This window comes from Cotesia typhae, unplaced genomic scaffold (assembly GCF_013202065.1).
Source record: "Cotesia typhae breed Kobodo isofemale line unplaced genomic scaffold, CoteBio_Ctyphae contig_44, whole genome shotgun sequence".
NCBI lineage: Eukaryota > Metazoa > Arthropoda > Insecta > Hymenoptera > Braconidae > Cotesia > Cotesia typhae.
Window position 1 is genome coordinate 2,687,572 of NW_027423753.1, and position 24,164 is coordinate 2,711,735.

General features: G+C 34.6%; 1 protein-coding gene across 5 annotated transcripts in view; it reads left to right on the forward strand.

Moving 5' to 3' along the window:
* The window catches only part of LOC141529080 (Krueppel-like factor 6), a 166,608-nt gene that overhangs the window by 134,421 nt on the left and 8,023 nt on the right, over window positions 1-24,164 (forward strand). For all 5 annotated transcript variants that reach the window (XM_074245453.1, XM_074245452.1, XM_074245456.1 and 2 more), the window contains 4 exons: window positions 18,088-18,261; window positions 18,414-18,659; window positions 19,662-19,873; window positions 19,982-20,208. In XM_074245453.1, the coding sequence (XP_074101554.1) occupies window positions 18,088-18,261; window positions 18,414-18,659; window positions 19,662-19,873; window positions 19,982-20,208 (859 nt within the window). The remainder of the gene's footprint in view (window positions 1-18,087; window positions 18,262-18,413; window positions 18,660-19,661; window positions 19,874-19,981; window positions 20,209-24,164) is intronic.

The following is a 24,164-nucleotide window of genomic DNA, read 5'->3' on the forward strand; positions in this document are numbered from 1 at the left end:
ACAAACGTAATTGCACGCGTATACCGGCGTCAAGAAAAAGCGGCAAGAACTTGCTGGAAAGGCTAAAGCGAGGCAAATACCCGAAGAGCACGAGAGAAACAGGGATGGAAAAATAGCTACGACTACTGAGAAAACCTCTGTGAGCGACAGGACCAAAAAGAACAGAATAAGTAGTCAGATGAGAGAAAGGAGTATGATTCAATCGATGAGCTCCTGTTGAATTATTATCGCCCAAGAACACCAGATGGTTAATAGCCTGCATAGAAAAAAAAAGTTATCTTGGATCAAAAACAAAATTTTTGCTTATAGAATTTTTTGAGAAAAAGAATGAATATTTTGATTTAAAAAAAAATTTTTTTTTGATGCTGATAATTTAGTAAAGTTCAATTATTTTTCCATTATATCTAAGATTAAAATATCTTTTTACTTAATTTAAAAATCAATTATTTTCCAATTAATTTAAAATAAATTTCTTGAACAATAAATGACTTTTTTAAATTTCCAAACTAAATAATTAATAAATATTTCCTTTCATTTTTTATCACGCGATAGAAATTCACAAAGCTCTTCTCAAGGAGTCGATAAACGACGCTTGACATTTTTTGCAAATAATTTTTTAAGGCACGTCAGTTATTCTTCAACTATTCTCTGTATACATTTTGTGAACCTACAATTATTTAAGCTGGAAATTTTCCGAGAAGCTGCTTCGTAAAAAAGAAGTTCATTTATGACGATAAAAGTCTGTAAAAAACGCTGGATGATCTTTTCCATAAACACCTTGAATATATTGAATTTTCTAAATTATTGAGAAGATAAAGAATCAGAGATTGCCCTGGAATAATAAAAGTAAAGTATACCTTGCCTTTGGCTCAGACAATCCTTTTTTTCCAGTAAGAAAGAGTGTTAGCAGAAGGGCGTCAAACTTTATCAAAGTTTGACGTTTCTAGGTAGTTCTTATTCGGCTGGACTTGGTACGTTTTAGGTAGATAGGAACGGACCTGGAAGGAGGAGAAAGTGAGAAACTCAAGGATTTAGGTAGTTGGCGGTAGAATATTTTTCTGATAGAAAGAAAGGAATCTCATTAATTTGCCAACCGGGTCGTTCTGAGTGACGCGAAAACTTTTCACCAGGTTGGAATGCGGGAGCGTATTCTCTTTTCTGGACTGCTGTCCCGTTCGAATAAAAAATTATAAAAAAGCTAAATTGTTCGAACGGTTTTAAAAGCTGAGATTCATCGAAATCCAGAGAACTGAGAATAACACTTGAGTAGTCATTCGGTATCCAGCCACCCCTAGCTTGAATCTCGAGAAAAATGCCCGTGGACGCTTCAGATAAGAGTCCTTTATTCCAAATCAATCCTTTTTCTCTTTATATAGACGCTTTCCCGGCGTCTTTACAATAATTATTTAAATTAAACTCTTTCACAATTTTTAATGACATAACGATCGACGATCGACGGACGGAGATAGCTGCAGCTGATGAACACGCTCCAGCAAAAGGAAATTAATATTTGATTGTTAGTTTTATGTTCAAACACTCACACTTATACTGCGCTGCTAGAGAGGAAAAGCTCGCAACAAGCTGGTGGTGTGTCAAAGTCTACTTCACGTTCAATTTATAATAAATCAATCCTTTCTGGTAAGGCCGTCCCTTTTCGAATTCAGGGTATATTGAGCACGATCTCTGGTTCGCTCACTCGACCAGAAACTCCATTTTACGATTCTAAATTATAGAGAATGCTCGAGTACTAGAACAAGGTCTTGAAGTCAGTTTTGGCGGACATGCAGTTTTCCTTCCCCATTAACTGATGTTTTAAAAGCCCAATCTGCTTGGCTAAGTCTACTGTAACGGTCCATTGAAAAATGATTGCTTTCCAACCAGCAGATCAAGTTGTGATAGGTTAGGATTATCCAAAACGGAAAAGTAAGAATGTAAATGCTGATGGAGGGATTTATTGAAGAGATCGAAATCTAGAAGCCTGCAAAAAAAGGTTTATCATTTTTGAGCTCAAAAAACTATCATCACATTTTGAACTTGTATTAATACAAACTATTAATAATTGCTAAAAATTTTTTCTAAGACTCGATCCAAAAAAGACTGACATATTTGATTCATCCTTCTCTGACAATATCATTTTGATTTTCCTTTTTAATTTTTTAATCTACCATTTCTTCATCTCGCAATTCAGGTAGAATTTTTTGTTAAATTCGCTTTCGTTAATTTAGATATTTTTTTCGTTGGAAAACTTTATCTTCCTCTCGTTCCACTTCTTTAGATCCTCGAAAGGACATTTTCAAAGGAAAAAGAGTTTTGTTGCGACAAAGAAGCACCCCAGGTAAGACCCGGTCTCATAGAAATCTCATTAATTTGTCGAAGAAAGAATACGAGAAGTAAAGCGAGAGTTAATGGAGGAAAGATGGAGGAAGCGATAGATAGTGAGCGAGGAGGACTGAGAAACTTTTCGAACCCTCTCTTGATAAGTATTGTTGACATCTTCGCTCTCTTTTATCCACTTATTATCTCCTCATCTCGCGTTCGCGTTCTCGCTCCGAGTACACCAGACTCTGCACTGACGTATAATAAAGTGAAGGTGAAATAATGCACGTAGTCATTTAGTCTCGAAGCTAATTTAGGCTTTCAAAATTCAATCCTGGAAACTAAAGGAACCAGGTCAAGATAAATTCTGAAGTAAAAGCCTTTAATTCATCATTACCGTCCATCATCGCCGTTCAGTATCACCTTTCATTGAATATAGAATCAATTTTAATAAAACAATGAGTAATTGAGGATCGATTGATGCCTAATAATAAATTGAAAGAGAGTATCTAGCTAATGGCTAATGGTGGGCTATGATAGCAAAGAAAACGCATCAAAGATGAAAAGGGATTGTCGATAAAGAAAACCACCAATTGACTTTGCTTTACCAAAGACCAAAGACTAGAATACTTGTGGCTTCTGCAATAGCTGTCTATCTGCTAATAGCAGCACCCACTGCCAGGTTTTTTCTCTTTTTTCTTCTTCTCCTTTATCTCTACCTTCTGCAATAACTTTTATCCACCTCTCAGGAATGGATGACGTCTGAAAGTCCTCAAAAGACTAATAACAAGTTATGCGAAAAATTAAACCGTAGAAATAATTCAACGGTTCATACTTCCCGATAATAATTGGCATTCAATGATCAGAATTTAATAATCCACAAATACTTAGAATTTACTTAAGTCAACATTCTTTAGTCTTGAATTTTCATTACGTAACAAAACCTTTTTTAATTAAACATGTCAAATTTAGTTCTCTTAATGCCAATTTCCTTATCAATATCTATTAGGACTTATCAAAAATGATGTGTATGTGGTTATATCAGACCACATCAGAAAATTCGTTCACAGGCTTGTCAGTTGAAAAAAAAAAAAAAAAAAAAAAAAAAAGTTTTAGTTATTCCCCAATAATAACTGTCGCATGCATCCAAATGATAATGAATCCAATGTAAATTGATAGCATAATCACAAGTATCATCACTGGTTTAATGTAGAAGCGTGATGTGTGCGCACACCTAGTCTGATTGAGTAAATTTCCCGCACGTTGATACGCGTCTCATAGATATAGATTGACAGAATAATGCACAGCTAATGCAGTACAGAGCGACGGAGAACATTTAATGTAGACATTGAATATAGTCCAACCAAAAGGACCAGAGTATATACAGACCCTCGGATTACCACCCGTGATAATTTAAACACGTTGTTTTAGAAGAACCCACCCCTTCTGATGGTTCAACACCATCCCTGATCCTGTTATATATTTATATATGATTATATGTGATTCTTTTACTAAAAATACATCAGCCAAACAAAACAACACAAAAGTAATGAACGAGTAATAGCCGACTAAAGCAGAATAAATCGAACCAAAAATTAAATAAATTAACAGCGGCCATTGGTGCTATTTATTGAATTACGTATTTTACTTGCATACAGCAACTAAATGCCCATAAAACAAGCTATGACTGCTAAAATTGATTTATTCATATATTTATTTTATACATTTAGCTGGTTTATCTCCAGAGACAATATTTAAAAGCTGATAATTGATAACGATTGTGATTAAACCGGCGTACTCGGAAAAGATAAACAGTATTTGCTACAAACACTGCGATGATGCGTTTTTTACGACAATTGCTGATTATAGTGAAACATTAAAGGAAGAAAATAGTGATGGTAGTTTTCTTGGCTTTTGCCGCTGATAGCGGCTGCAAATTTGGTCGTAATGAATCTGAGCATATGCGTACCAGGATCGTTAATGTCGTAAATACCTTTCAGCCTCGGCAACGTCGCAATGGTAATTAACGATCGTACGTATCGGTTGTTGTAATTCCAGCGACTAGTGTGCACAGATAATTAATGCGATTCCTCGTTGGTAACCGGGCGAGAAATTTAATTTCGTTTGTACGCTCTCTCACTCTGTAACTCTAGTTGGTGTGCTGGCTCGGATTGTGCTCTGGGTCTCTACTTGCCTCGGCGCTCCCTTTTGCACACAAGCCCTCCAGCCAATTGGGTTGTTAACCTCGCAATGATTTATTGAGATTATAAGGTCGAGTGCATTTTATTATTACTTGTTTCGGTTCTGAAAATAATTTGATTTGCCGGGAAAATAATTATAGTTCAAAAGTTTTCTAAATCTAAATTGTTCTTGAGAATTTCTGGTGTGGAAAAAAATTTTAATTTGTTGAAAAAATGAACCAATTTATGGCCACACGTGAAGTCGTTTGTTATTACAATATATTTTTCACATATATTATCATTTTGAGTCACATACAAGCTTATCAAGTCAGATATGTTTTGATATAGACCAATATTCCTATATTTGGTCTGACATGGCCAATTTCTACATCCAACCATATCCAAAAAGTTTTTCACAGAAAAGCATAACTTCTGCTCCATAACTAGAGTTTTATCCGACAAAGTTTTGGACACGAATAAATTTAACAGAGGACCAGAAATCCATTTTCATATTCATAGTTATACTCAAAAGCAGAGCTATCATATTAGCAGCGATGGTACTTGTCATTCGTAAAAAATATATTAGAGTAACAAAAAATTGTAAATAATGAAATATATGAGTGTTGATACTACCATTTGAGTTCCTCCCCCATATCCATTACTACTTTATAATCCAACTTTGTCTGCGGACAAGAGTAAAGTCGAGTTGAACAGTATGTTATATACGCGGAGAAACTTTTCCAAGCGGGAACGAGCTTCGAACTCGCAACTGCTAGCGTTAACTAGTACCTATACACATCACTTTTCCTTCTGTAACATTACTATTCATACTATATACAGTACAGTAGCAGCATTAGTAGTTGTAGCAGAGTAGTCGAGGATTTGAACTCGCTTGCACAGCTTTTTATACTATTTGCACCCTCGAATATCGAGCAAATGTTTCGTACACTTTGTCAAGTTCACGTAATTATATTCCGGATGGTAGTAATTAGAAATTTCATGGTTGTGTTTCATATTTATGTTATTCCGCTATTTGTTGATGATATTATTCTCATTATTGGCGTATACTTTGATATACCTGTTGGAGTATTTATTTTTTAGAACTTTAAGTTTGGCTTAGAGCAAAACAATCAGATGGAGTAACCGGCTTTTTGATTATTTTGTCCTTAAGTTAAAGGTTTCTTGACTTACAGGCGGATCAAATCGTGGAATAGTATTATCAGTTATGTGAGTTTTGAGTTAGTAAGTGAATATTGTTCAAAAGTTAATACACCTAGGCAAACATCCAATCTAAAGTCAACAGACTTGTTGACAATAATCCTTTTCAAGTGATTATTGCAATCAAGGTGAGAGTGAGCCAAGATTAATTGATCCAGAAGATGAAATTGCACTTCGGAGTGATTTAACTTCAATTCAGCTTTTCTACTTCAAAATTTTGACACTTTAAAATGCCAGAAAATTTTTTCACAAGTAAAATTATAAAAAATCACGTTAGAAAAATTCATTTCGAACAACTTGAGCTTTAAATTTGAACTAAAGACGCTTTATATCACAAAAATAATAATTTAAAACGATAAAATGCCTGATAGAACAAGATGTAAGTCATCAAGCATCAATACGAGGATTATTGTTGGATTGGTAGCTAAAGATCGATCGGAATTCCGGAATTGAGAAGCCGAAGGCCCGACAGCGATTGCATTCCGCGGACAGATAGAGGTCTACCCTCCTTCTCTAACACTAGCGTTTAGATATCCCTCCGGCAGTAGCAATAGTGGATGCAGTCCATTTCAAAATGATCGATATCAAGAGAAATCATCGAGATCAGAGTATTGTCCGAGTGGCGAGTCTTGAACACACGCTTTTTTACTCATTCTCCAACATTCATTCTTTTTTTATCAGACCTGGTTACTTTAATATATATTATATTAACTATTTTCACAATTCATTCAAGGATTGATTTATTCCGAAAGGACTGATTGGTTATTCAAGCCTCCCGTGTGGGTCAATAAATAACTTTTATCAAAACCCGGGTGCTAATTTATAGCTCATCCGCCGGCCTTGGCACTTTCTTTTCCTCCAGATCTCCTTCAGAATTATAAATAAATACATTAATTGCCTAAGCTTTGCCTCTAAAATGTGTCACAATAAAGTAACGGGTAAAGTAATAATGTTTTGTTGATATAATATATTAATTATTTATTATAACCTTCGATTTGTTAACAAAATTTATTTCATTAAATTTTAAAAAAGATTTTTACATAGGTTTTATATTTTGTGTATATATTCATTAAATATATATATTCAAACTTAGACTTGTCAGAAAGAGCTAAAACGACGGTGAATAGATTGTCATTTCGTCGTTTTCTTTATAAAAGCTTGCATTTAATTCATGCGAAAATATAAAAGCCCCAATTTAGTATGCAAATGCTGGTATTGCTGCCGGTTGAAGAAGAGAAATAGACGTAGCAAGAGAAAGAGAAGGAGGAGGAGGAGGAGGAGAAGGAAAAAGAGGGTCCAAATGGGTACAGAGCTGTGAGTAATACAGAAGCGGGAGCATCAAATGTTGGGTGTATCGCAGTTTATGGCGAGAGTAGCAAGAGTATTCGAAGTCGAGTGGTTAGTAGTAATGGTGATGGAGTAGTTGTGGTAGAAGACGCTGGATTAGACTGAAATAAACAGAGACAGACGCGGAATCTGTGTGGAATCGGCGGAGATTCTGTTGGGAAAACGTTGGTAATGTTAGAGGGATGAGGAATCACCAAGGACTACACTACACTAGGCGAATTGGTGGGCCAACTCAGAGGAAGCTTTCACGGTATAATCAAGATGTTTGTTGATGCTGAGTGCTGCAGATCAAAACGGGGGGTTTCAAATAAACTAAAAAAAAAAAACAAAAAAAAAATTGGAGGAGTGAGGATTCCGTTTTTTTTGCTCACCACTATTTATGCGAACGCTGAAAGTAAATACACTGGAAGTTTTAAAGGAGTAATAGGTGTTTACTCGAAATATTTTTTTTTACTATAAGCTACAAGCATTCCAAGTCAAATTCTTTGAGGAAGAATGAGATGGAACGAGGCAGCCTTTAGTTTCTAAGCTCAACTGCAAGTTGCGAATGATGGAGCCATTTGCAGAAGAATGACGTTGAACTGAGCGAATTCGCTGAGGATTTACTGCTAGTCTTACACCGTTCTCGTAATGAAGAGGTTGATGATGTTGGAACGGCATTTACTGGATAGGATAGCGCTGATCCCGTTGACGGCTACCTTCGTGGTTGTTATTCCGAAAGACGTTTTACGAACCTACCATCTGCAGTAGTTAACTCTTTACAGTGCCCGGCTGTCGGCTGTGGGTTTTGCAGAAATTAATGATTTCATTTTATCCATGATGAATTCAGATTTAATTAATTCTTAAAAGATTTTTATCTCTTTCTAAGTGTTAAATAAGTACGGAGGAAATTGTAATAAAGTTTTTACTAAAAAATTTTTTTATTTTACGGCGTATGCTGCAATGGATGTTAGACATATCAAGATGTAAAACTTTAAGATTTGGTGTCTCTATTTTATTGACTTCCCCATAAAGTAAACCTCATTTTTTTAAAATTGTAATTTTAAGAAAATTTTGTCGTCTTTATAACTCAGCAGGATAGTTAGAGTCGATTTGGGCTCACAAGTTAGTGGTTCTAAAATTGATGCTGATACAGACAATCGCAGATTGAAAACCCCAAAATATTCGATTCACCAGTCATCAGTTGTGAGTCTAGCACCCTACGAGGGATGTAAGAAAATTTATATTTTTATAGCATAGGAATAAAAAATTAAGTACCTTTTAGTGTGAACGTAGCAGAAGTATTATCTACCATGATGCTGATGGGAGGAAAGATTTGTCGGAAGCATCAACTTACCGATGGATTACATCGCGGAAGAGGATGTTTTATAAGGATTTTAATACGAATATTTTATGGAGACTAATACCTAGAAACTAGGAACTGGCAATGCATACCCTTATCTTCGTTCACCGTCTCGCTGAGAAAGGAGGCAATCGATTTGGATTTAAGAGAGGACAAAAGGGATAGAAAAAGATATCAATCAAAAAGAGAAAAAAAGAGAAGAAGGTTTTAGCCACATCACAACTCTACAACCAGCTACAAATTCTAGGACAACTGCGAACTCTTTACAGAGGTAGAGTTCCAGGTGAACTAGCCTCACTTTGTAGAATGTAGAATGTTAAAAGTGGAATGTAGGATAATCGAGGTTTTTCGATTCGAAAATGTCGACTCCAAGCTCTGTCACGTGACTCGGAATACTCGATTCATCCAATTCGTTCTCGGCCCTCTGGAGACGCATAAAAATGGCGAATTATTCATGCGCTATTAAATTTCTACTGTTCAATGACGAATAGCTCAATGCTTGATATTATTCCTCTTCTCCTTTTTCTCAGCGTTTTTCAGCCTTTTTTCGTCTCTTCAAACACTCATCTCGTGCTTTAACTCGGCTCGAACCTCTAGAAAAAGGTTTGACGGTAGAAAAAGAAATAAAAAAAAAAAGATTCATGTCGTCAAGCACTTTTTCATTTAAATACTGAATTTTGTTGAGATATCAAACCCGACATTCAGCGATTACATTTTCACGTTATTGTAATGCTGCAAGATTGGAATGCCTTGAAATGACAGACGTAACTAAACCGAGAAAACTATTGTGATCTGTCGGCAAAGAATGATAGCTTGATCGTTGCTGCCGGAGGACTAAATAGAAGAGAGAGCTATCCACTGACGATAATATTTTCATTTTTACTGCAGTACGTTTAGTGTTTGATGAACTATTTTACGATAGTTTTTGCAGGCTTAAAATAAGCTTACCTCATAAATCATCATTTACTTAAAGGGAAATAATTGAGAATGTCCTAAAAAAAAAACATAGACGATTTTATGATTGCCAACAAAAGTTACACAAAAAAAAAAAAAAATATCTAGTAGTTTTTTCAGGCTAAAAATAGTAAATAGTCTAGCTCCCTCACGTTTATATCTGAGTAATTTCATAGCAGCGTCACAGAAGCAATCCCTGAGCTTATTTGCCGGATCCCCAAGAGAAAGTGAGTTTGAATCAAAAAAGCTTGTCAAAAAAACCCGAACACGTATTACTAAAATGTCACAGCAACTTTTCTAATGTTTGAGATTGAATGTAAAGCGAACCTTTTTAAGCCAGACGTCGTTCCCACGATAAAGTAACAAACTTTATATTTATTCCCTGAAAATATAATAATTTCGCACACATTATACCGAGCTTTCTAAAACTAGCTATCAACTTGACACCTTCGAAATTCAATCAACAACCATGATTCATACTCCATAAAACTGGTGCAATGGATACAGAGCTCTGGATTCCCTGGGAAGTAATTCTTTTCATAAACGAAAAAAGATACCCGAGGGTAGGGCAGTAACCAACTCTGGGTTGCGTTCAGTTTTGCAGCGTACAGCCGACCTGGTTGAATTATGCATCGTCCAAGTAAAGAGAAACCTAGTTCGCTTAATGTTAACGAGTCTGGATGGGCGCCACCGCCGGAGGAGCAGAGACCAGAGATAAAATAAAATGAAGAAAGAAATAGTGGTAGCAGTGCGAGAGTGAATTTATTGTTAAACTTTTTAACCTTTTTCCGAGTTAAATAAATGAATGTTTGTTGAGAAAAAATAGCCGTTCATTAATCGACCAGCCAGGAGTTCGTAATGCCGACTCTTCCGCTTTCCACATGAGTATTAATAACTATACCTCGCTCTGGAACTGGATCTATTCCCATAAACAAAAATCCAGGGATTTTTTGTCTATCTGGAGAGTTTCAGCCTCACCACTCGTCAGATACAGCGCAGATCAGGCCGAAAACACTCGGAATTTTTCCCGGTATATTTTACTTGAAATTGGCAGAGTGAATATCCGAATGCGAATCTGGAGCGTCCACCCTCATCGTTTTCAGAGGTACGCCCCGAGAGAGGGCAGCCGGGAGCGCAATCGTAATTTCGCGAAACAACCAGAACTCGTTAATTGTTCCGTTTCCTGGTCCACGTGACTGGAGTAGCGAACTATCCATCGGTTCCTTTGGAAAGCTTGCCTCTATCAGTCTGATGCAGAACAACTGCTAGTAGGGAGCTAGTGCATGCTCGCCCTCACTCTTTCTGTTGCTTTTTTCCACTGACTACCCCACACGATTTTTCTCTCGCTTTTTTCCAATTATTTCCGTACTTTGTACAGTAATTATTGTGGCCCTCTCGCTCCTCCTTCGCTCAGCTCGCCAGAGTTGCTTTGCTATTCTGCAGGGTTGTTGCCACAACAATCCACGATAAAAACTAAATAAATAAAACAGTATAAACACATTTTAGCTGATGCGAGTAAACACCTTTACTTTATTTTACTTTTTTACTCTCGATCCTTTTTAATTTTGCTCCAGTTAAATTTACTCGGTAAATGTATCAATTATGGGTTTAATTGATGTTGAGTTTAATCTATTTATAAGTTTGGATTTATTGTTTGTTGATTTTTGTTTTGCAACCCGAGGAGGCTTGTTTTATTATTGTGATTTGATTATGCGTGGTTTTGATGATAAATAATGACGCTTATAATTTGATTGCGGATAAGTCATTATAATAATGATGAGAGCTGAATTCAAGTGCGTTTATGGTGAAAAAATGATCGAAAACTGATAATTGGATTTGTCCATAGCATCAAAAATAATTTGTCAGAAATTGCTGCTGTATTTTATTTTATTGAAAATAATTTTTAACTTTTTAGTTTTCTATTAAAATATTTTTTTTTTTATTTTTTCAAGCTATAATTTATATAATTGTATGCATGATACACCGAAAAAAACATAATAATGAGTGGCTTACCCAAGCAAAAACATGATTCGAGTCTCCTCCAGGAGCAATAAGCCCGCCTTGTAAAATTGTAAAACCCTCTTGTTCCAGCCCCAATAAAAACAATATCAAAAGAATGAAAGCAAAAGCACGATAGCTCTCTATCAGCAAGCTCTTGAAAGTAATTTTAAATAAAAAATATCTCTAACACAAAGAATTTAGCTGATGAAAATAAAAAAATTCCTGGCTCCTATTTTCCACCCCCCATCCCGTACCTCTTATCACTCAGTGTTCAGTTACTCAGTACTCGACGGCGATACTCGAGTAATGTAACAGCGTAGCCTCCATTCGAGCGGCTCGAAAATTATGGCTGTGGGTTTGAAACCATTTTCGCTCGACTCGGGATCGGGATTTATGTTTGTTGAGCTCCGGAAACCGTTGGGACGCTAGAAGCTGCTAGCTTTCACACATTTACACACAAGCACACACCAGAAATAAGAGTGAGTTCTATGCAGTTTCAATCTAAAAACCCATTTCTTTTTTACGCTCCCAACCTGAACCAAGCGCAACTGAAAGCTGTAAGCAAACAGGATACGGATCTATAAAAAAAAAGCTCAAAATGAATAATAATTCCGAGTATAATTACTACCGGTAATATAAGAGCTATTGAAAATTATACATCTTCCATCATTATCCGTCACTACGAACACCTAGAAGATTCTTTAAATCTTTTCATGTTTCTTTTCTGTCACCTCGTAAAATCTGAGTCCCAATGTTTTCCTTGGTGGAAGCTTGAGATGATAAAAAAGCATAATAAAAGATACCATCTCGCCCTCAAAGCTCCCGTTTAACGAGGGAATATCATATCTATTGTAAAAAGTCGTAAAGTGGCTCATTAAAACCGTTCGGGGGTGCCGTCGTTTTATGAATGATGATAAACTTCCACCTGTCCTTTATACAGAGTATTTAACCGGTCTCTTTGATGATGCCCTTTGTCATGCCAGTCTGTGAGACCCTAGTCTAGTTTACAGCCTGTGCTTAGCACCAAAGAATGGAAGCTTAATATCAGTGTCAACAGAGTTAAAAAAAAAGGTACTAGGCAGTCAAAATGTTGATGTGGGATTTGTGTTGCATTGAATTAATGCCAATAAGGCAAAAATTTCTTTCGATGTATCCATTAGATATGTTCGTATCTGGCCTGACATAGTTTAATATGGCCATACATAATTTTTTGATCAAACGTAGTGTTAAAAACTGTCAACAAAAGTTAATTGACCTACACATTTTCTAGAAATTAAATAAAAATCAATAATCAAGAAGAATGTTTTTTATACAACCTGATATAGCGTCGTGTAACCAAATCAATCAATATCAGACCTGACATGAAAATTGTCTTCTTTGTAAACTTCATTGACAGGAACGGATCAGTACATTGTTTTAAGCTCAAAAATGCTTCCTTAGAACATTTTGACAAAAAATTCTTCTGAAAAATACGACAAGATCTTATATTTTCTCTTATAAAATCTTTCAGACCGGAGGTGGTATTCTGATGCGAACTAGCAATCCTATTCATTATCAAGCTTGCGGTGATGTGGAAAAGGGAATGGCATCGCATTCGCATTCACATTCTCATTCCAATTTCCATTCGGCGGGTTTGGTTCAGTCTATGTATAAACAGAGAGATTTAGAGAGAGAGAGAGAGAGAGAGAGAGAGAGAGAGAGAGAGAGAGAGAGAGAGAGAGAGAGAGAGAGAGACAGAGATAGATCCTTGGCATGAGAATCCTTCAAGACCAGAGGCCGAGTTCTAGAATCCGCGGTTATATGCAGTTCATGTCCCCAAGATAGGATGTCACGTCAGTAGAACGTGAGTCCTGCCTCTTGCCTCTTGCCTCTTGTCTCTTACCTTTAGTCTCTCATAGAGCCTCTTGCGCTGTTATCCGCTTTTACTTCGGTGGATGTTGAATGTAGATGTGTTCTAATGCTGGGCGGGTGCTACCTCGTCCTTCGTCTTTCAGGAAGAATATATGCTACACGTACGCTGGCACTCAGTCTTCAAGGGATGGATAATAGCATGTAGAAATACGTACCCTGGATGCAGGGGACTGAGGTGTTATGCATCAACAGAGTGGATGAGGATCTAGATATACATATATATCCAGTGCAGTGATGTTCTTCTCCACTGAAAAGAATGAGTCACAGAGAATGTAGAGTAGTGCCTCTACGCTCTGGTGTGACATCCATAATGTCTATCTATTCACTCCTCGGACGAGCCTGCTTCTGACAGGACATGAATTTAAACTTCAATGTGTATTGTCGCTGCTTGAATTAATACACCACTCACTCGTTATATTTAATAAACCATTGCGTTAAATTCTAAGGCTTATTTATGCCAGTGAAATCTAATTACCAGGGTGTCCAATCGAAAATTTCGCGAGCGCCATGAACAAGGCTTCCTGAATTATGACCAAATGTCACTTTCATTACGTAACTTTGATATTTAAATCAAGCTTTTTATAAATCAATTTTGAAATCGTGATTTTTTATGCTTTTACTTTCAGCTCTAACCTTTTGATTTTACTGGATACAGTAATTGGAGTTAAACATCAAAATTAATTAATCAATGTGTTATAAATATCTGAAATCATGAACAATATTTACTTTCGAGGTTAATATTCTAGTTAATAATTCATAGCCGATTGAACCAATTCACTAATGAGATACTATCGATTGCTCTGTGTTCTAGTTATAATTATTTTGGGTCACATGGTATCTAAACCAAATATTTTCACATTTTTAGACCACTGTAATTTTAGGTCAATGTTTGCTATTAAAAAAAATTTTCAATTTTCTTAGCGGGAAAAAAAAATATAAAATATTCAATACTACTGGATTTTCCCAAGATATTTATGGCTTCGAACATCTTTTTCAATATTAATATTTAAACACAAGAACTATTTATCTCCTACATCAAATAGAACTTCAAGAATTCGAGCAATATTCATGCGTTCCAGCATAGACACATAGAGAGATTCCCGTCGTTTCTTGACGGTGAGTGAAACGGATGACATATCGACATCTCGCCACCCTCTAGTATCAACCCCAATACCAATATCCAGAACACAACACTACAAACTACAACTTACCCACTTACAGATCGCGTTTTTCGGTATTTATCCCCAACATAAAGCTTACTTTTTATGTGTTATGATTTATACTTACACATGCTCCCGTACTCGTCCATATTAACTGGTCAGAGTGGCACGACGGATACATATTTCACGATGGACTGGACTGACGATACATGCGTTATAGCTTTCTAGTGCTCAATACTCCAACAATCCAACAATCCAACTGTCGATTCGTGTTCACGTAAACTACTGCTAAAAATAAAAATCCGTATTTGTAGTTTGTACCATCAACCACTCGGATTTCGCATCGAATTTGGCCCAACAGAATACCAGTGAGAACCATAACAAAAATTTATTCTCATCGGCCACAGGCGTAATGCCTGCTTTATTTTCAGCTTCATCTTTTGAATTTTTAGATTTAAATAATTTATTAACGCCATAGATCTTGGAATATATCCTACCGCCCCGATTTACTGCTCACGGATCATTACCCAGGATAATAATGTTGCTACTAAATACATAAATAAATTTTTTTTATTGACCGCTAAAATATTTACAGTGAAACAAGGCAAAAACTCGGGCCCGAGTGGTAGTAGGGTGGTCTAGTCTATTAACCATAAAATCCCTATTCCAGTTCCCGAGTGGCAGTAGGGTAGCAGAGGTCGGGCATTTTTTCCACCTGCATGGACGTGAATCAACGTTTCAAAGCTACACAGCCTATGCGGTGGTGTTATTCCCTATAACTGACATGTTGCTCGATGTAACGTGTCATGTTTGTTCACAGCGGTGAAGGGTTTGCACGGATTTCAAAACGAGTGAAGGGTAGTTTTGCACATTCATCAAAAAAAAAAAAAAAAAAACTATAAATAAAAATACGCGGTGGGAAACAAACACACACGTAAATATTTTCACAGATCTATTCTCCGATACTCTTCACTCGTATGACGGTGATTCGAGGACGAAATCAAGCGGTGCAGACTGGCTTCGATAGCCATCGATGTTTGCAGAGTTAAAGGGATTTTTATGATTGAAACTAGATCCATCATTGCGATTTGTAACGAGTTACTCGTTGCTTTGATGAATAAATAAATAAATAAACAAATGAAAAAGGTGACCAAGGGATACTTGAGCGGAAAGATAATTAAATTTGCTGCTAATTTTAGTTCTGACAAACCGACCCGAAAATTCATAATGTTTTGCAGAACAAAGCAACAAATTACATAAAGTGCAGTTGGTAATTAACGAAATGACGTCAACGTAAATTGTTAATGCCAGATACAATGATAATACGTGATGAATGGGAATAAAAACGGCTTACATTGAATTAGCAATTGTCCAAGCTATTTGTGCTTGATTCTGACACATCTGTCGCAACTGGTGTTATTACACTCCGCGGATCCAAGAAAGAGAAAAAGAGAAAGACACCAGTAGAACTAAATTGGTCGCCAGTGTAAGTGTAGACTCTGAGGCTTGTTAGTGCTTGAGTAACCCTGACCTCAGGAGCATGGCCGTTTAAAATCCCTCTTCTTTTGCTAAATTTACTCCTCTTTGCGTTAAATTGTCGTTTTTTTTTTTTTTTTTTTTTTTTTTTTTTTTTTATCAAGCTTTTTATTTCAATACAATCTATCGAAAATGAAAGCACTTCAGAAGGAGAGGAAAAAATTAAACAATAATGTTTCTAAATTAAATAAATTCTTAAGTTTACTGCGCCCTTAAAGCTGTGGGAATCTTTTTAACGGGTTGGCATTTTGCCATAAAGTTATTTTATTTCATTTTACTTCGGCCTCTCTTGCTCTTTTCCGAGTATTTTTCAGTTATGTGTTTTCTGCTGGAGGGCATTGACGCCCTCTAAGATTACATGGGATAAAAAGAAGAAAGTATCTGAGCGAAAGAATATAAGTATTTAGGGAGACTGGAAAAGATTTGGTCCCCGGAGAATCAGAAAAAGCAGAAAGAGCAGAAGAAAAAGAAGAAGAAGAAGAAGAAGAAGAAGAAGAAGAAAGAGAAAACAGTTGTGGAAAGAAATGACCATGAAGTTTATAGTATGAAGAAATGGCGAGAAGTGAGAAGAGAGTTTTAGAGTAGTAGCAGTTATCATTCATTTTCTGAGAAGCGGAGCCGCGAAAAAGCTCTGTTAATGACAGTCGCCTGGAATTACGGCGCAACTTCTCATTGGTAAACCCGGACGGTACTCCCAGCGCCAAGGTAGAAGGAATAAAGACTGGGAAACAGAGAGGGAGAGGGAGCGCAAACTGTACAGAACTTGAAGATTATCTCCACCCTCTAATACTTGACGCTCGCCTATTTTTTATTTTTTACGTCCGCTTTATGCTCAGACTCTATTCGGCTGTCCCTCATACCTCATATCTGGCACACCTCCTCGGCCTCTTCTTGCTTCTAGCTTCTAACTATCACATCATCTTTGTCTTCTTCTGTTCTTTCGGATCTTTATTTCATTTCCTCTCCACCTGATCTACTACACGAGCGTTTTATCCTGTCGTTACTACCAGGTTCTATTTAATTGTTTCAGCTGACAACCCTTTTATGCCATCGCCATCGCACGAGGATATTTTTTAAACACTCTTACAGTAAATCGGAGCAACGTTTAGCCCAGTTGTCATAAGTGCACTCTCGTTTTATCAGACTTTGTTTTTTAAATCTGCAGAAAACGTTTTTTAATAAAATTTACTTGCTACTTATCGGATTTATTTGTTATATTAATAAAATAATTTTTTTTAATGTAGCAAAATCTTTTAGTTAGTAAACTCACTTTTTACTTCAAAATATTTTGCTGTTATTACGGTATTTTGATATTTATAAGTGCAAAAAATATTTTTCTCAAAACTCAACAACAATTTTGTTTTCTTTAAAGAGTTTCATAATTTTGGTTCAAAAAAAGTTTCTTTTTTCAATATATTAAAAAATTTTTCACTCTAATTTTTCCTAAAAAATTTTTGAGACTTTATTTTTGATGATATAAAAAATAAAAAATAGAAATATTTTTTTTTAAAACAACTGTTATTTATTTAAAAAAAAAAACCGACCAACGTTCAGTATATTCCAGAAACTCCCCTCGAAAAGGAGACAATACTTTTAACCCGTTGAAATATTACCATTATTTTGAATTTAACGGCGCCAATAAGAAAATAAAAGCGGTAAAATTTCTTATACAGTAGATAGTTTATGTAGGTAGAACGTTAGTAATGCTATCTTACAAAAGTCATAAAGTTTCGGGTCACTTAACTAGAAAGCTCGCTGGTAGCTTCAGCTGGTTACTTTCTTACACTGCATGGAAAAGTCTTACGGGCCGTTAACCAGGGGATACTGGGTTTTAGATTCGCTGTCAGTTTGATATTTATTCATGAAACAATAAAAGGAGGACTCCTAGCCGAAAAAAAAAAAAAAAAAACACTCCAGTTTACTTGTCAATGACAATTTTCAATTATAAAGATCAAATATTTTTTTTTTCTTGGCTAATAATTTGCAGAAAGAAAAAATCAGCTTAATAACAATATTCTTGTCCAAAGAAAATTTAATTTAGTCAAAGAAAAAATTTTTGAAGACAATATTTTTTAAGTTTTTTAGTTTTTCAAATTGTTCATTGATGATTTCATTGTTCCAGACTTGCTATGAGATGGAGAGGTACCTGAAAGATGAACCTAAGCTACAATCGTACAAAAAAATGCCAACGGAGCTGGACACAGCGCCTTGGAACCTCTTCAGAACGCCAGCGATCTCCTGGACGGCGACGACTTGCACCACAACCGCACAATTTGAACCCCAAATCAAAATGGAGGTAAATCATCAATTTGTTATTCGCAATTCTATCTTTATCCAATAATTGCTTCAGTTTCGGTCATTTTTACTCCGTTGTATCGGACAGAGCAGTAGATTGAAATCTAAATTAGAGGTCCGCCTGCTGAAGCTAAAAAATAACTTACTTTTCAGGTGACCGCATCACCAGATGACAGGGATCCCCTGTGTTTGGCTGACATCAAATTCAGTCCTGGTGACCACAACCACAATGGCCGAGACAGGGATTTGCTTGATCGTCATCTCGATTCCCTCTCTATGTCATCTGCTAGCTCAGCGTGCTCCGCGCTTTCATGGGACAGCTCGCCGACCTTATCATGCCGGGCGCTTATTTTGAAGAAAGAGCCCAGCGAGGACTTGGAGGAGGACGAGGAGCATGAGGTTTGTTTTTTTTTTTTATCACAAAAACTAAAAACTACAAAGTTGAGAGTTTTTGAGAGAAAAGGATCAATCAAGCAAATTGGTGAATAACGGGGAAATTTGTTGGTTTTATTTTATTAATACTAACTGCAACTGTCCGGTCAATCTATTTTGAAGTCAATCAATCGAGTATATTGATGAAAACTTCTGGCTACCATGTAGACCAAATTTGTTAAAAATGGTTACAGATTGTTGTTTACACTTCAAGTGAGAATCAAGGTTTTTAATTAGTTTTTGCACATCTCAAACTGAAGTTTTTTTAGTTACGTAGAATTTTGTTAAAAAAATCATTCGAGGATATAAATCTTTATTCATTTTAAAGTCATCTATTTTATTAAGAGAATAATGTGTCTTCATTTGAATTTGTGCCTTTTCAAGATTATCATTCTCAAAAATTCGCTCTCTAGATACATAATTAAAAAAATGACCGCGTATCTTGAGAACTATTGACATTTTTAAAGATATGAGCTCATCCCGATATTACACTCATCGAGACCTTTCATTCGAGTACCCACATCAATTTTTCATATATTTCATATATTTATATATATATATGTATATATGAAAAATATTTCAAAATGCATGTGGGTACTTGAATGAAAGCTCTTGATAAATGAAACATCGGGATGAGCTTATATTTTTAAAAACGTCAATATTTAAGAAAGTACAGTGCTAAAAAAATAATTTTTAGTTCAAAAATTATCTGGACAATTAAATAATTTAAATATTTTGTCTTAATTTATCAAATATTTTTTTCATCTTTAAGTGTATCAATACTTATTTATTATTATTATCATTTTTATAAAAAACACTAATAATAAATCATTTAAAAAATTGAAGTTTAAGAAAAATTAAAAATAAAAATTTTAATTTAAAAAAATTTAATTTTTAAGTAATAATAAAAGTCAAAAAACATTTTTGACATTTCAATTTAAAAATTTATGATTATTAAATATATTTAAGGAGATTGAAGAAGAAGAAGACAGCGGATGCGAAGGAGAAGGCCAAATTCTTACACCACCGTCGAGTCCAGAATCGGGACAAGGTCATTCAAATTCCAGTAATTCGTCGAGTGGCAGTACCATGTTAGATGTACACAATTTAAATTTACACGGTGCTGGCGGACGAAATGCTATCGTTAGGGTCACTGCAACAAATGGACAAGGCGTCGCCAGGTAAGTAACTCGTATAAAACGAAAATTACAAATCATAAAATCTTATACCAAATATAATAGATAATAACAAAACACTAACCACAATATTTCATATTTTAAATTTAACAGATTAATCTCCGTGACGGCAAATGATTTCCCAGTAGTTACAAATACGCAACATCAGCACACAGGTACAACAGCAGTTCCAACGACAGTAACAAGCAGGCATCACGCTAGAAGTCACGAACACAGTCCCCAAGACACTAAACGTAGAATACACAAATGTACATTTCCAGGATGTAAAAAAGTTTATACCAAGAGCTCGCATCTGAAAGCACACCAGAGAACGCACACGGGTAAGTTTTTTTTTTTTTTTTTTTATTTTTTTTTTTTTAGTTTCAATGTTCCGTAACTGATATTTAGATTCTAAAATGCGCTTGACAATTTATTAAAATGTTTTTAAAAATATTCTTCATGTAAAAGTATGAAATATAATAATTTTGTATTTTTTTAAATAGAAATTTTATTTTTATTTTTTTTTTTTTTTTTCCAAAAAATATTTAAAAAATTAAAATATTTATTAGGGTGTTCCAAAATGTAACTTCAATGATGGACCTCTCAAAATTTGAATTTTGGGTTCCGCTTTTAATAGTAGTTGTGTTTGGGCATTTTCTGACATGTTTTGCGCGTAAAGAATTTATTTGATATTCAGAGAATTTTTTAACAAGAGTTTTGTTTGGGCATTTCAAAATTTGGCCGGAAGTATCCAAAAAAATCTTCTGTAAAAATTCTCTGAATATCAAATAAATTCTTTACGCTCAAAATATGTCAAAAAATGCCCAAACACAACTCCAATTAAAAGCGGAGCCCAAAATTCCAATTTTGAGAGCTCCATAATCGAAGTTACATTTTTGAACACCCTAATATTCATTTAATATTATCAAAAATTTGAATTATTCGACTCAATCAAGAAATTCTTGGAGGATCTTTCAAAAAATAATTTATTCCTGTCAAAATACGAATAAAATATCCAAAATTCCAAATATCTTGAGAGAACTGTTCATATTTCCGGAATAATAAAGTATTTAGTGCTAAAATGACTGACTTACTAGAGTTTATAAGTTTACTAATAAGATTCGGCTACCGCACGGCACTTTTTAAATATGTTTTCATATTTGCTTTAGAGAAATGTAAATAAGAGTTGTTAAATTAATTAATATTTTTGCGATAAAAATAAAAAATTCAGTAAATGAATTAATAATGAAAAGTGAATTGAAAATAACACAAGTTTAAACAATTTTTAATTAAACATTTTTGCTCTGAATATTATGAATACATAATTTCATTTTTCTCTCTCATAATATGAACAATATTTATTTATTTATATTTATTAAAATTAATTGGCCCGAGAACAAGTGTTTCCTTAAGGCGATAAGCGCAATAAAAGTACATGAATTATCAATGCAATATAAAAAATTCAATGTAATATTAAATTCATAAAATATTAAAATAAAAGTTTGAAATATTGAATGTACACAACTTGAATGTCTCTTTAAATAAATAATAGTACATATTTATTTTCAGTTTTGGAAAATTGATACTTAAAAACTTTTTAATCATTCGTAATAATTTATTTTAATACAAAAGTAATTAAAAAATAATCTTGCAATAATTTATTGCCGATAATTGCGAATAAAGAAAAATCATTTGTTTTTTTTTTTTGGGCAATTTCACTTTTCAATAAAATTTAATAATTAAAAATTTATGATGAATTTAAGAGACATTTAAAAGTTTTCAATATTTTTATAATAGAATAATTAAAAAAAAAAAAAATTTACCGAAAAAATTCCACATGTAGAAATTTTAAAAAATTATAAATGTAAATCTTTTTAGGTAATAATTAATTGGTTTTAAAAAAAATTTTTTAAATTGACAGATAATTTTAAATTATCAAAGAAATAAATTTTCTTCTAATTTCTCCTAATATTTTTTAAAACTATTTATTAGATATCAATTCGTAACTTTCCATTAATTTAATTTTAGAAAGTTTAGATTACCCGTCGGTACCTTACATATTGACACAAAAAAAAATAATAATTAATAAGAGTACTTGAATGTTTCACATGTCATAGTAAATTTAAAAAATAAAAGTTCTGAAAGCTCTATAAACTAACACGTAAAAATAATCGCTAAAAGTATCACTTTCACCTCTGCATCGCTGAACTTTCGAATTATCTTTCATTACAATAGAACAGAATAGGTCGATTTTAAAATTTAACAGCAAATACTTTTTGGTATCGGAAATAGAACGAAACTGTGAATAAAACAAAGGGTAAAACGAAAATAAAAAAGAGTAAAAAAAAAAAGGTAACTGAACAGTACAGTGAAATATTGAAAGTTAATCCGGCGGGCATTTACGAGGCTCTTGTCGATGCACACTCAACGACTATCGGATTTCAAAAGCTGCCGACGCACAAAAAAAAACTCGACTTTCAATCGTATTTTGCATCCCCAGCGCTTAAAGAGCGAACGAATGAGCAAAGCGGATGGCTTGCTCCAAAGTTGAAAGAAGAACAAGAACAAGAACAAGACCCAGCAAGTTTGGAGGGTAAAAAGCGACGTAGAGGAGTAATTCCGTGCTTTCTGGTCTACACGAGGTGGTCAACGCATGCTGCGATTTTGGGGTTGATGAAGGACGTTAGTGCCTGGAACACGATATTGCAGCCTGGAATCCTCTTGCACAGGGGCTGCGCTATAAGGGTTGCCTTACTATAAGCGAGACTGGTTTTGGCTCTGGGGTAGTTGCGGTAGATGCTAACGGCAGGACTGTAATTAACGAACCCAACCCAGCCCTTCTGATGGCATTCTCTGTACCGCCGTCTCTCATACTCCAAAGTCGTCATCTCATCCTCCGGCTCGGCTATCCTCATCCTCGACGGCCTTTTTGTCGCCTCACTACTGCTTGCTTTTCATCCTAAAGAACATACATACACTTTTCACACATCCTACACACACAGAGAGACTCGAATGAATATGGAGAACAGGTAATAAGGATGAAAACCAAAAGATGCATTATATAGTCAGGACGCATTTGAACCGCGTCTTGTCATGCGAGTCCTTCAGCAAAATTGCTAACTCGAAAATTACGCCAGGAAATTGTTATTATTATCAATTATCATCATCATCATCATCGAAAATTTATTTAATTTGAAATTTAAATTAAGCGCTTGAATCTTAATCAATACAATCATTTTTTGATTATTTTGATATTTAATAACTTCAATTCAATTTTTTATAACAATTTATGATAGTACATTTTAAAAAACAAGAGTGAATTTAAAATTTTAAAAAGTAACTAAGAAAAATTATTATATTTATTTTTTTAATCTCCAAGTACGCATTTTATAATTTTTAAAACGAATAACAACTATTTTATTATTTTTATCCGACAAAAAAATTAAAAATTAACTCTCCAGAATTTTTTTTATAAATAAAACTCTTCTCGCAGTGATTCAATCAATTAAAAATCAACTTCGGTATCACTCTTCAAATTTTCGCAGTATGATAAAATTTTCAGAGATAAATTTTTCGTAATAATAATTTTAAATCTTGTCGATATTTTATGAATTATAATTTTAAAAGTATGAATTTGAATCAACATTGAAATTTTCAAGAAAATATATTTTTCGTGAACCAATTCGTATTTTTTAGGTGTGTAATTTTAAATAACTATCTATCATAGATAATGGATTAGTAATACAAGCGTCAGTTTTCTAACAGAATTATTTTAGCAATTATTAGAATGAAATGAAATGGAAAAGTAGAAGATGCGGTATCAACAGTCTCGGAAATAAGACAAACAAATAGATGGATATAAAATAAAGGAGCAGACGTATTGATCTACACGTGCGAGTATCCTGACAGGCACGAGGACAAGGACGAGGACGTAGATGTTACGTCGGTAGAGAGATTTCCAATTACTGGAGACTTTCAGTCGTGGAATTCCATTCCCGGGGCCATTGTTCTCGTTCGCAGTTTGCGATTCCGGCTTTGATCTGTTCAGAAAGCACATTTTGTACCAGCAAAAATGATTTTAAATTTTCGAATTGAATTTTATCGCTTGGTACGTGCAAGACAGATCCGGTAACAAGAATGTCAAATTTAAATTTCTCGGGCTCAGTAGTCACGTTCTTCACTAGGAATTGCAGAGCTCCCTTCATTTTCAATGGGTGTCATTATCAAACCAATATGGGGAATGTGACCTAGACTAGGCCGCCGATCTTACAGAGAAAGTCTTATCTGAGTTATTACT